General features: G+C 47.3%; 1 protein-coding gene across 1 annotated transcript; it reads right to left on the bottom strand.

Moving 5' to 3' along the window:
- Window positions 1-252: 252 nt before the first annotated feature.
- On the bottom strand, window positions 253-9,938 carry LOC138370935 (aspartate and serine-rich protein-like). Its single transcript, XM_069335599.1, has 2 exons — window positions 9,778-9,938; window positions 253-655 (listed from the first exon to the last, which is right to left on the bottom strand). Exons 1-2 carry the CDS (start codon window positions 9,936-9,938, stop codon window positions 253-255), a joined length of 564 nt encoding a protein of 187 aa, XP_069191700.1.
- Between the last annotated feature and the right edge of the window lie 2,450 nt (window positions 9,939-12,388).

Here is a 12,388-nt window from a genome sequence, read left to right as displayed (position 1 = left end):
CATTAAACGGTTTGGACCACAGTGTTGTCAGAACGTTGTAGTATTTTTCGTAAATATTCCATTTTTCATCGGATTTTCGGGTACCATGGCTCCTTATTCTCTACGTTATTATTATGCTAGAATTGCCCTGTATGTTTAATAAGGTCAACTGTCTGTTGGTCCTCAGTACTCGTCTAATCTTCTTCTTCTTGATAGTAGGTGCAGTTTGCATGAAGGGTTTGTCCTCCCGATGACTGCAACTCGTCTAATACATTAGTATGAGGAGCCCCTGACTTCACTGTTATTATTGTCTATATCTCTAGATGAGTTCCTGCTGTCACTGTTATTGTTGTCTATATCTCTAGATGAGCTCCTGCTGTTACTGTTATTCATGTCTATATCTCTGGAGGAGCTCCTGCTGTCACTGTTATTGTTGTCTATGTCTCTGGAGGAGCTCGTGCTGTCACTGTTATTGATGTCTATATCTCTGGAGGAGCTCCTGCTGTCACTGTTATTGTTGTCTATATCTCTGGAGGAGCCCCTGCTGTCACTGATATTGTTGTCTATATCTCTGGTGGAGCTCCTGCTGTCACTGTTATTGATGTCTATATCTCTGGAGGAGCTCCTGCTGTCACTGTTATTGTTGTCTATATCTCTGGAGGAGCCCCTGCTGTCACTGTTATTGTTGTCTATATCTTTGGAGGCGCTCGTTTTTTGTGGCACTAGAGAATGTTCTGGCCCTCAATCTGTCAATAGCTAGGGAGGACCGAGAAGGAGAGAGAGGAAACGGTTGGGATGGATGGATTGGGAGATATTGGAGGCACGGATTGGTGGGAGAAATTAGGGAATATTATTGGGAGGAAGATTTGGGACAGGAGGCGACAAGTGGCCTGACGGTCTCGCTTGCCTGAGGGAAATTTGACTGGAGTAGTTTATCGCTGATGAGGCCGGACCGTGACCAATGGGAAGGGAGGGGGAAGGAAATAATAGGAGGGGTGACGAAAGGACAGTAAGACGACGAGGCAAAGTTAGAGGAGAGATGGCGAGAGGGTAAAAGGGGAGAGGGGAGAAAGGGGAGAGAGGAGAAGCCATGGTCTGAGCACAGATCATTACACACACTCTCTTCTCTCTCTCTCTCTCTCTCTCTCCTTTTATATTTATATTTATATTTGCCGTCGGGGAAGTGGCTCAAATAGCCTTGGCTATCACTTCCTTTTGACGGCCGTGATGGTCAAGTGGATTAAGGCGCCCTGTAGTTACCAGTTGCGTTGCTCCTGGGAGTATGGGTTCGAGTCACTTCTGGGGTGTGAGTTTTCATTCGCATATAGTCCTGGGGACCATTCAGGCTTGTTCGCATTTGTGTTCCTCACGTGTGCCCCAAAGAATGAGGTGATTTGGTGAAATGCTATGCCCAAGATTACCATCCGAGTTGCCGTCGGGGAAGTGGCTCAAATAGCCTTGGCTATCACTTCCTTTTGACGGCCGTGATGGTCAAGTGGATTAAGGCGCCCTGTAGTTACCAGTTGCATTGCTCCTGGGAGTATGGGTTCGAGTCACTTCTGGGGTGTGAGTTTATATTCGCATATAGTCCTGGGGACCATTCAGGCTTGTTCGCATTTGTGTTCCTCACGTGTGCCCCAAAGAATGAGGTGATTTGGTGAAATGCTATGCCCAAGATTACCATCCGAGTTGCCGTCGAGGAAGTGGCTGAAATAGCCTTGGCTATCACTTCCTTTTGACGGCCGTGATGGTCAAGTGGATTAAGGCGGCCTGTAGTTACCAGTTGCGTTGCACCTGGGAGTATGGGTTCGAGTCACTTCTGGGGTGTGAGTTTTCATTCGCATATAGTCCTGGGGACCATTCAGGCTTGTTCGCATTTGTGTTCCTCACGTGTGCGCCAAAGAATGAGGTGATTTGGTGAAATGCTATGACCAAGATTACCATCCGAGTTGCCGTCGGGGAAGTGGCTCAAATAGCCTTGGCTGTCACTTCCTTTTGACGGCCGTGATGGTCAAGTGGATTAAGGCGCCCTGTAGTTACCAGTTGCGTTGCTCCTGGGAGTATGGGTTCGAGTCACTTCTGGGGTGTGAGTTTTCATTCGCATATAGTCCTGGGGACCATTCAGGCTTGTTCGCATTTGTGTTCCTCACGTGTGCCCCAAAGAATGAGGTGATTTGGTGAAATGCTATGACCAAGATTACCATCCGAGTTGCCGTCGGGGAAGTGGCTCAAATAGCCTTGGCTATCACTTCCTTTTGACGGCCGTGATGGTCAAGTGGATTAAGGCGCCCTGTAGTTACCAGTTGCGTTGCTCCTGGGAGTATGGGTTCGAGTCACTTCTGGGGTGTGAGTTTTCATTCATATATATATATATATATATATATATATATATATATATATATATATATATATATATATATATATATATATATATATATATATATATATATATATATATATATATATATATATATATATATATATATATATATATATATATATATATATATATATATATATATATATATATATATATATATATATATATATATACATATATTGTGACGGTAACGCATTGCTGTTCGGCTGTTTCAAAAGCTAGGGGCATGGCCTCGTCACATAAAGAAAAAAAAAAGAGAAAAGCTGGAACTTTCGTCTGTGGTAACGTAATGGGAAGACACACAAAACACAAGTAAATTTACCAATGAAATTTTAATTAAGTTAGAAAAGCAAAACATGAATGAAATTGGGCATAAAAAGTAACAGGCAAATCAACAAACAAAATAATGAGAATAATCACTGGCAAATGAAAAGTTACGTTAAGACAAGTGAATAATAGCAAAGTAAATAATGATGCAGGAATATTGGCTTCAAGCTGCCACCTCCCTTAGTACACGTAAGCCAAGGCTTAGTCTACCAATGAGACGTGTCAACTGTGTGGAGCACTAGGATATTCTGCCTTCCCTAGGTCGCTGTAGCTCAGACATCAGCTCGTGGTGGCGGGTGGTGGGGCAGGTGCGACGGGCACCAGCCAATCAGCGACGGGCAGGCGATGGACAAGCAGTTTGCCGGTTAACGGTGGCGGAGGCGAGCAGATGCGCCGGTGGGCTGGATACGTTTTGCTCTCTGGGCAAAACGTTTTGGTGATACTTGTTGGATATATCTTCTATATTATTTGTTAATGGGACGTACTTTGGAGGGAAGAGCAGGCTCAATCTCTCTTGAAAGAGATTATCGTCACAACTCTCCCCCGAAGCCTACGGTTCTGGAAGAAGTACGTCGTTATGTGGTGGAGTAATAGGTGGAGTTGCTTCTACTTCATAAACTCTGGAGAGGGCATCGGCTATGATGTTGTCAGAACCCTTGATATAGCGGATCTCCAGGTTGAAATCTTGTAAATATAAAGCCCATCGTAGAAGACGCTGGTTAGTGAATTGGGCTTGATGTAAGAAGCGGAGAGGGTTGTGGTCTGAGAAGATGGTGGTAGACCTGGCACCTTGTAGGTACAGAGCGAAGTGTTGGAGATTCAGGACGATGGATAGTAGCTCCTTTTCAATAGTGCTGTAGTTCCTCTGGTGTGGTTTCAATTTGTAGCTGTAGTAGCTGACAGGTAGAACCTCCTCGCCTCGTTGCTGCATCAGGACACCACCAACGCCGGTACCACTGGCGTCGACATGAAGGACGAAAGGCTTGGTGATATCTGGCGAGGCGAGAATGGGATTAGAACAGAGGAGGAATTTGAGTTGTTCGAAAGCAACGGTTTGCTGCATGGTCCACTTATACCGTTGCTTGGGACTGGTTAATAGGATTAAAGGTGTGGCGACTGTACTGAAATTTCTCACAAACCTACGGTAGTAGGAGGCAAGACCAAGGAAGCGCAGAGGCTGCTTCCTGGTGGTAGGCTGTGGATAATGTTGGATGGCTTGAGTGTGCGAGTTTAACGGAGCTAGGCTGCCACTCCCAATAACATGACCCAGATAACGCACTTTACCTTTCGCGAAGGTGGACTTGCCCAGGTTGATGGTGAGGCCGGCTGTCAGGAGCTTGGCGAACAGGCGTCGCAGCTGGAGCAGATGTTCACTCCAGGTGTTGGATGCTACGACGATATCATCCAAATAGGCGTACGTGTTATCCAAGCCCTGGATGACACGGTTGACAGCTCTCTGAAAGGTGGCCGGGGCATTACATAGTCCGAAAGGAAAGCGTTCATATCTGAAAAGTCCAAAAGGAGTGATAAAGGCAGATATTTCTTTAGCTCGCTCCGTTAGGCACACTTGATAATACCCCTTAAGCAAGTCCACTTGGGACAAGTACTGGGCATTACCAATGGCGTCAAGAATGTCATCTATCCTTGGCAAGGGGTATGCATCCTTGACAGTCACGTTATTTATATACGATAGTCAGTACATAGCCTCACCTTACCTTGGGGTTTTGGCACCAAGATACAGGGTGAGGCCCAGGGGGACTCACAAGGTGTAGCCAGTCCATGATCCAAGAGGTACTGCACCTCAGCACGCATGACTTCCTTCTTGCTAGGGCTGATTCGGTAGAAGGGTTGACGAATCGGCCGGGTGTCGGGGAGCAGTTGGATGTCGTGCTGGGTAACATTACACTCTTGGGGGTGTTCTCTGAACAACTCCTGATGTTTTCTGAAGATCTTGACAAGAGGTGCACTATGAGTGTCCTGAAAATAGTTGGGAAGATCATTAAGGATTTCTGAATTAGAAAGCGCTGACTCCTTGTCAGTGCTTTCGGGAGAAGCAGGGAAGGTCTCACTGTGGATGTATGGTTCTGTAAAAGCAGAGTAGTTTAACATGACAGTGGGAGGAGTACCATTATATAGCTTCAGGAGGTTGACGTGGCACAGCTGGGTCTTCCGCCGCCTATCTGGAGTCTCTAGAACGTAGTTATGGTTGTTTCTGCACTCCTTGATGCGGTAGGGTCCTGAAAACCTGTTTTGTAAAGGAGAACCTGGGATAGGGAAGTAAGCGAGCACGAAGTCTCCCGGCTTAAATTTTCTTACTTTGCTGGTCTGGTCGTAATGAGTCTTCATCCTCTCCTGTGCTTTCAATAGATTATCTTGGGCAAAACTGCGGACTCTCTCTAGAATGTGTTGAAGGTTTTGAAGAAACTGGGGCACATTCTGATGCTCACTGAAGAGAGTCACGTAGAGAGTCTTTGAAAGCCTTGAGGGGAGTACGGCACTTACGGCCGTAGAGCATCTCATAAGGAGATACTCCTAGGGACTCATTGGGAAGACTTCTATAAATATGCATTATCAGATCTATTTGCTTATCCCAATCCTTAGAGGTTTCACTACAAAACTTTTTCAGGAGTGCTTTAATAGTCTGATGACTACGCTCAAGAGAACCCTGTGAAGCAGGATGATAGGGGCTGGACAATACCTGTTTGATGTTGAACTCCTCCAGTGTCCTTTTGAAGAGATCACTGGTGAAGTTGGTACCACAGTCGCTCTGAACCTCCCTGGGAAATCCATACTGGGTGAAGATCTTCAATAAGTGCTTCACAACCGTAGCAGCCGTAATGTTCTTCACTGGAACTGCTATGGGAAATCTGGTGGTAGGACACAGGATGGTTAAGATATAGGCGTTACCTGAACTGGTCCGAGGTAAAGGACCAACACAGTCTATAATAAGTCTGTGGAAAGGTTCCGCAGGCACCTGTATGGGAATCAGTGGCGCTCTGGGAATAGAGATGTTCGGTTTACCTGCCATCTGACATGTATGACACTGTTTTACGTACTGTTTGACGCTATTTACCATACCTGGCCAGTAGTAGTCTTGACGAATTCCATGGTAAGTCTTGTTGAATCCGTAGTGTGAGAGTGCTCCGTGGGCCAGGTGTAGAATAGTGGGCCGCAGGCTGGCAGGAATCACAAGTTGTTCGATGTTGGCCAAATCGTACTCCTCCTTCAGTTTACTGGGTCTATATCTGCGGTAGAGCAAGTCGTTCTCTAGGAAGAACCCAGGAATACTGTCGGGTTGAGTCTCAGCCTGGAAAAATAATGGTGTCAAGGTAAGATCTTCCCTCTGTAACTTACGGAACTCCAACTTGGTCAGATTCGGGGGTAGTTTCTGAGGGTCTTGAGGGACAGTGGTAGCAGTAGAGTCAGCTGGCTGTGGTCGTGCGGCTTGTGCACGGGTGGTCACTAGAACCGGAGGAGAAACTTCATCACTCTCTTGAACCTTTGCTGGAACATACTTAAATATAGGGTTATCTGGCACAGAGGTACACACCTGGGGTTTGTCCATGACGATCAGGTTGGTCGGTTGCAGGTCTTCTGCCAAGTCGTTGTCTTGGAGAAGTTGCACTCCAGGTATGGGAAAAGGCTTTTCCCTGACGGCGACTTGGACTTCTCCGTTCACGAAGGGACAATCCAGGTGGACTCTGGCGAGAGGATAAGGAGTGGTAGCAGTGAGGTCAGTGATGAAGACAGTTTCTCCGGTGTAGGCGATGTTGGGCACAGCCGACTTCAAGATGATCGATTGAAGAGCTGCTGTGTCCCTCAAGATCTTCAATTTGAAACGTCCCTCCGGATTTGAACCGTTGGCAGAGACAGTCCCAGTATACAGGTGGTTACTGAAAAGAGAAAGATCATTAACATGAACACCAACATTCATCACAGGCTTACCGGACTTAGGAGGAGTTGGTTTGGGTTTTTGCGTGTCGGTGGTTCCTTTGTATTGAGACTTACCACACTTATCTATGGTATGTCCATAGTCTACAATACTTGCAGTACAATTGCGAGCCAGCTTGATCGGTACTCACTTTCTCGTAACTGTACCACGACTTCTTACTGGAAGATGGTTCTGGGGTCAGCCGGTGGATGAGGCTGTAAGTGTCAGCCGACTTAGCACACTTCAGGTAGTCGGTTTCTTCTTTATCTGCTAAATATAGATGGACAGGCGGCACACGCCTCAAGAATTCTTCAACTAGCATCAGGTTGACGAGTTCTGTAAAAGTAGAGACATGTGCTGCTTCCAGCCATTTCATAAAATATCTCCGTTTTGTGTTAGCAAACTCGAGAAAGGTAGTGGTACTTGCCTTTAGGTGATCACGGAATTTCCTTCGATAACTTTCGGTGGAGAGAAGGTAGGCGTCCAACACTGCTTGTTTCAGAGTCTGGTAGTCATTCTCAGACGCCAAAGTACTGAGTGTGACTGCAGCTCTACCTGTAAGATGTACTCTGAGAAGTGTGGCCCATTGGTCGGCAGGCCAACTGAGTTGATTAGCAAGGGTTTCAAAGGTGGTAAAAAACACGTCAACTTCTGCTTCTACAAATGATGGCATTAACTTACTTGCATGTGATATATTAAAACTGACAGGAAGATTGGCAGTAGCTTGCTGGCGTTGAGCGAGGTGTGAAGTTTCCAACGCGAATTCTCGTTGACGACACTCTATAGCCAGAGTCGCTTGTTGCTTGTCATGTTCGTGTTGCATCTCCAATTCGCGTCGTTTTGTTTCAAGCTGTACTCGTTCCCGCTCATGGAGCATTGCAACCTCACGTTCCTGGAGGGCGAGTTCACGTTCCTTGAGGGCGATTTCTCGTTCTTGTTCTTCCCTTCGTATGGCAGCTGCTTCTCTTTGCTGCTCGAGGGCTTCCCTTTGCTGCTCACGTTCAATCTTGGCCAGCTCTAGTTTGAGTTTCATCGTTGCCAAATCAGTTTTATCTGCAATATAGTAAGTTTCATGAGTTTCAGAGTCTATCTTACCTTGCTCTAAGAAATGATCCAGTAACAGGTTGTGAATTTCACTCTTGTTGGCTTGGTAGGGAACTGTTAGTTGATACTCATGTGCAAGAGTTTGTAATTCAGCCCTCTTGGCATGACTTAAAGTCCCAATTGCACCTGCTGGATCTGCACGGAAAGCTTGGAGACGAAACATGGTGAAATTAGCAAATAAATGTACAACGAATATACCGGTGTGATATAGTGAATGTCAGAAACAGGACAACGTGGCAACTGGTACCTATCCTGTGGAATCTTTAACAATTAAAGTTAAGTACAAGATGTTAAATGATTAATCAAGGTCGCAGGAAATCTTGTACCCGGTACTCATGTAAGAGGATAAGGGCAAGAAAATCCTACTAAACAAGTGAAACTGAGTTTCTAAAACAAATGAAACAGTTAATTGCCTCAAAAGTAAAATTGGTAGTCCAAGGATGTAGGCATACCTTGCCGAGTCTCTATAGGACATAAGCAAGTTTTCCCACTGAAATTAATATGATACTTACAGAATTAGCGAACTTTTGTGCTCTGAAAAAGAAAGCTAATTCCCTACCAATGTAAATATCATCATCTCTGACCGACGTGTAGGGGTGCGAGGTGTCAACTGGTGACGAGAACTGCTGCTGAGGTCCCAATTCGGCAACTAAAGTTCGTGCTAGAGGAACTATGGCCCTCTTTATACTCCTACTGTCAGATTGCAGAAGATTAGGTGCACTTGACCCGGGGGCAGACCACAGTACCAGGGTACCAATATGATGATGTGTCGAAAATATGAGAAATATCCAAGGGACAAAAGATGGTAAACACGAGTAATAACACGGAGGGAGAGATGACCAATTAAGAGTATGACTGAGGACTACAGTCAACACGTAATCCAAAGTTGTCTCACCTTCACTATATGCTACTCTCGGAATGCACAATACACACAGCACCATATAAAAATGAAATTGAATATGAAAAATAGTAAAAGCTACGTTACCAAAGCCAAATACGCTTACCATAAATTACTACTTGGCACCAGTACCTGAGTGAAGCTCCTAGGGCAGGCCCCCACTTTATGTGACGGTAACGCGTTGGTGTTCGGCTGTTTCAAAAGCTTGGGGCATGGCCTCGTCACATAAAGAAAAAAAAAGAGAAAAGCTGGAACTTTCGTCTGTGGTAAGGTAATGGGAAGACACACAAAACACAAGTAAATTTAACAATGAAATTTTAATTACGTTAGAAAAGCAAAACATGAATAAAATTGGGCATAAAAAGTAACAGGCAAATCAACAAACAAAATAATGAGAATAATCACTGGCAAATGAAAAGTTACGTTAAGACAAGTGAATAATAGTAAAGTAAATAATGATGCAGGAATATTGGCTTCAAGCTGCTGCCCATAGTACACGTAAGCCAAGGCTTAGTCTACCAATGAGACGTGTCAACTGTGTGGAGCACTAGGATATTCTGCCTTCCCTAGGTCGCTGTAGCTCAGACATCAGCTCGTGGTGGTGGGTGGTGGGGCAGGTGCGACGGGCACCAGCCAATCAGCGACGGGCAGGCGATGGACAAGCAGTTTGCCGGTTAACGGTGGCGGAGGCGAGCAGGTGCGCCGGTGGGCTGGATACGTTTTGCTCTCTGGGCAAAACGTTTTGGTGATACTTGTTGGATATATCTTCTATATTATTTGTTAATGGGACGTACTTTGGAGGGAAGAGCAGGCTCAATCTCTCTTGAAAGAGATTATCGTCACAACTCTCCCCCGAAGCCTACGGTTCTGGAAGAAGTACGTCGTTATGTGGTGGAGTAATAGGTGGAGTTGTTTCTACTTCATAAACTCTGGAGAGGGAATCGGCTATGATGTTGTCAGAACCCTTGATATAGCGGATCTCCAGGTTGAAATCTTGTAAATATAAAGCCCATCATAGAAGGCGCTGGTTAGTGAATTGGGCTTGATGAAGAGGTTTCTCTCTTGGACGTCCTCCGTGTTGATGTCCCCGCGCTCCTGGGCCTCGAGAAGTTATCGCCCACCCGTGTTGCGGTGTAGTTCGCCACGTCACATGTTTACCAGGAGTTTGTGGCTCGCTGGGATGGCCGCATGCTTCTTCTTCCGGCTTCGGCTGTGTCTGTTGAGATCTCGAATCCCTGGGGGCCCTTGTCGTTTGGTTCAACGTTTTTGAGTGCGGGCCGGCTGAAGGGGGTCCGGCTGGGTTCACGCACGCTTGTCATGTGGCTCACGAGCCCTATACTGTCCAGTGTCTCGTTTCGTGGGCTCTCTCTGAGGACCTTCTATCAGGGTCAAATCCGCACGTGTTTCCGGTGTGGTGCTGAGGGTCACGTAGCGGCCGGTTGCGACGCTCCTCGTGCTGAGGCCCCTTTAGTTTTCCTGGAGAATGACTTTCCTCGCTGATCTGTGCGTGTGGACTCCCCGGCGGATTCTCGCTCTGTTCAGGTGCCTGGTGTGGTTCCCGCGGCGGTTCCAGATGTCACTACGTCTGGACCTGATATGTCTGCCCTGCCGGTGAGCTCGGGGAACCTGGGGGCACCTGTTTCGGACCTTTGTCGTTCGATAATTGTGGAGGTGCATCCGCAACCGGTGGCCTTGGGGGATGCTGTAGGGGTGGTGCTTGCTTCTCCTGCTGAAGGACGTGTGCTTCCCGGGGCTGGCGGGGCAGTGGTTTGTGTGTCTCCACCCACGCACGCCCTCTGCCTCGTCGCCTCTGGCGGTTTCCTCGTTGTTGAGTACCTCTTCTCCTCTGCCAGTTCCGTCACCCTCCCTGGATACCTCACGTGTGCAGGAATCTACTCTTCCGCCTACTGTGTCTCTTCCTTTTCCAATTCCAGTCACCGTGCCTGGTGGTGGCTTTTTACCCCGCGTTATTGAGGATGCTGTTCTGCGTGATTGTGCTACCCTGGCTTTGGGGCCGCCTGCTGATGGTATTTGTGGGGCACCGCCTGCTGGGGGGGGACAGCTCCGATGATCAGAGGCCACTTTTTAAACGCCGTCGCTCGGCTCGGGGTGTGTCACCTCGCCGGTCGTGGGCAGAGGAGCGTGATGCAATGGATGATGATGATGCTGTGGCCGACGCTGTGTTGCCTCCTGTGGTGCCTTCTGTGTTGGACACTGTGCCTACTACTGGTGGCTTCCCTCAGTGGGTGGTTGCCCTTGGTGATTGCGACCTTGTAGTGGTGTTGTCAAAGGATGTGCGGCGGAAGGCCTCTGCTCCTGTTCCGGTTGGTGGGGGCGCTGGGGCCCATGCGGAGCCTTCCTCCGCAGGACTCGGTGTGGTGCCTGACTTCGACCGGAGTGCACGCCCTAATGGGCGGGCCGGTGGGCGACCTGCCGTGCAGTCCGGTGTGCTTCCTGATGTGCGGCCCTGTGACCAGCGTCCTAGGGGGAAACCCATCCCTTTCGTCCTCCCATCCGGCGAGGTGATCGACGATTCTACGACTCCTCTGGCTTTTGAGTGTGATGATCTGGTGTGTCCTGTTCCCTGGTGCCCATCTACCATCTGGGTTCTGCGGGCACAGTGTTTTATCTTGGGCGTGCCAGATTCGATGCCTCGGCTTCTTGCAACTCCTGGCCGTCCGCTTACTGACTGTGACCAACTTGTTTGGGAAGTTTGTTGCTTACGTTTTCCATTCCAGCTCGGGAGTACCCGGAGAAGTATGAGTGATTGGTGTGCTTGGTTTCTGTCTGTGTTGTGCGTGTTGTTTTCCCGGTGCCTGCGTGCATCACGTGTGTGGATGTTTTGTTTCTGTTGCAGCTGCTTCTGTGCTTGTGTGTTAGGTTTGGTGCGTTTGTGGGTGGGTGTGTTTTTTCCTGGCTCCTGCATGGGCTTATTTGTTTGCCCTGTAAGGGTTGTATTTTTTGTGCCTTTCTATGTTGTTTATGGTATGTGTGCTTTTAACTCTTATGTCCCTGCACACAGAAATAACATCACATAAGACCAGAAGACATGGCAAGATGTGCAGAATACCCCCGTTGAAAAGCAGAGGTGCAACAGGTACTCTGAGAGAGAACTCTATCAACATCAGAGGCCTGAGACTGTTCAACACGCTTCCGCTTCACATAAGGGGCATAACTGGCAATCCCCTCACAGTATTCAAGAGAGAACTGGATAAGCACCTCCAAAGGATACCTGATCAACCAGGCTGTGACTCATACGTCAGGCTGCGAGTAGCCGTGTCCAACAGCCTGGTTGATCAGTCCAGCAACCAGGAGGCCTGGTCGACGACCGGGCCGCAGGGACGCTAAGCCCCACAAGCACCTCAAGGTAGCGTGCCTTTGTGTATTTTGCGCTTCTCTATGTGGGGTTTGGAGTGCCCGAGTTTATACTTATCCGCCCCTTTCACTTGTCGGGGTATTTGTATTCATGTTCCTGTTTTATGGATGTTCTTTTTGCCTTTTTGCTTTTACTTGCTGTTATTTGTCTCTTTCATGTGCCATGTGTTTTTGACTTGTGCTGATTATGTATTATTTTTCTGTTCTATCATTTTTGTGCTTTGTATTCTGCCTCTTTTATATAAAAAATTGTGCTTTTGTTTTTTGTACTTACGGTTCCTTGTTTGGTTCCGTTTCTGTTATTAATGCCTTGTGTCCTGTACTGCATTTAGTTTGTCTTATGAGCCCGTGTTGGAGTTTGTTAAATGCTTGTATCATGTGTAGTTATCTATTG

This window comes from Procambarus clarkii, chromosome 34, assembly GCF_040958095.1.
Source record: "Procambarus clarkii isolate CNS0578487 chromosome 34, FALCON_Pclarkii_2.0, whole genome shotgun sequence".
NCBI classification, from domain to species: Eukaryota; Metazoa; Arthropoda; class Malacostraca; order Decapoda; family Cambaridae; genus Procambarus; species Procambarus clarkii.
This window is presented reverse-complemented; position numbering and strand designations above follow the sequence as displayed.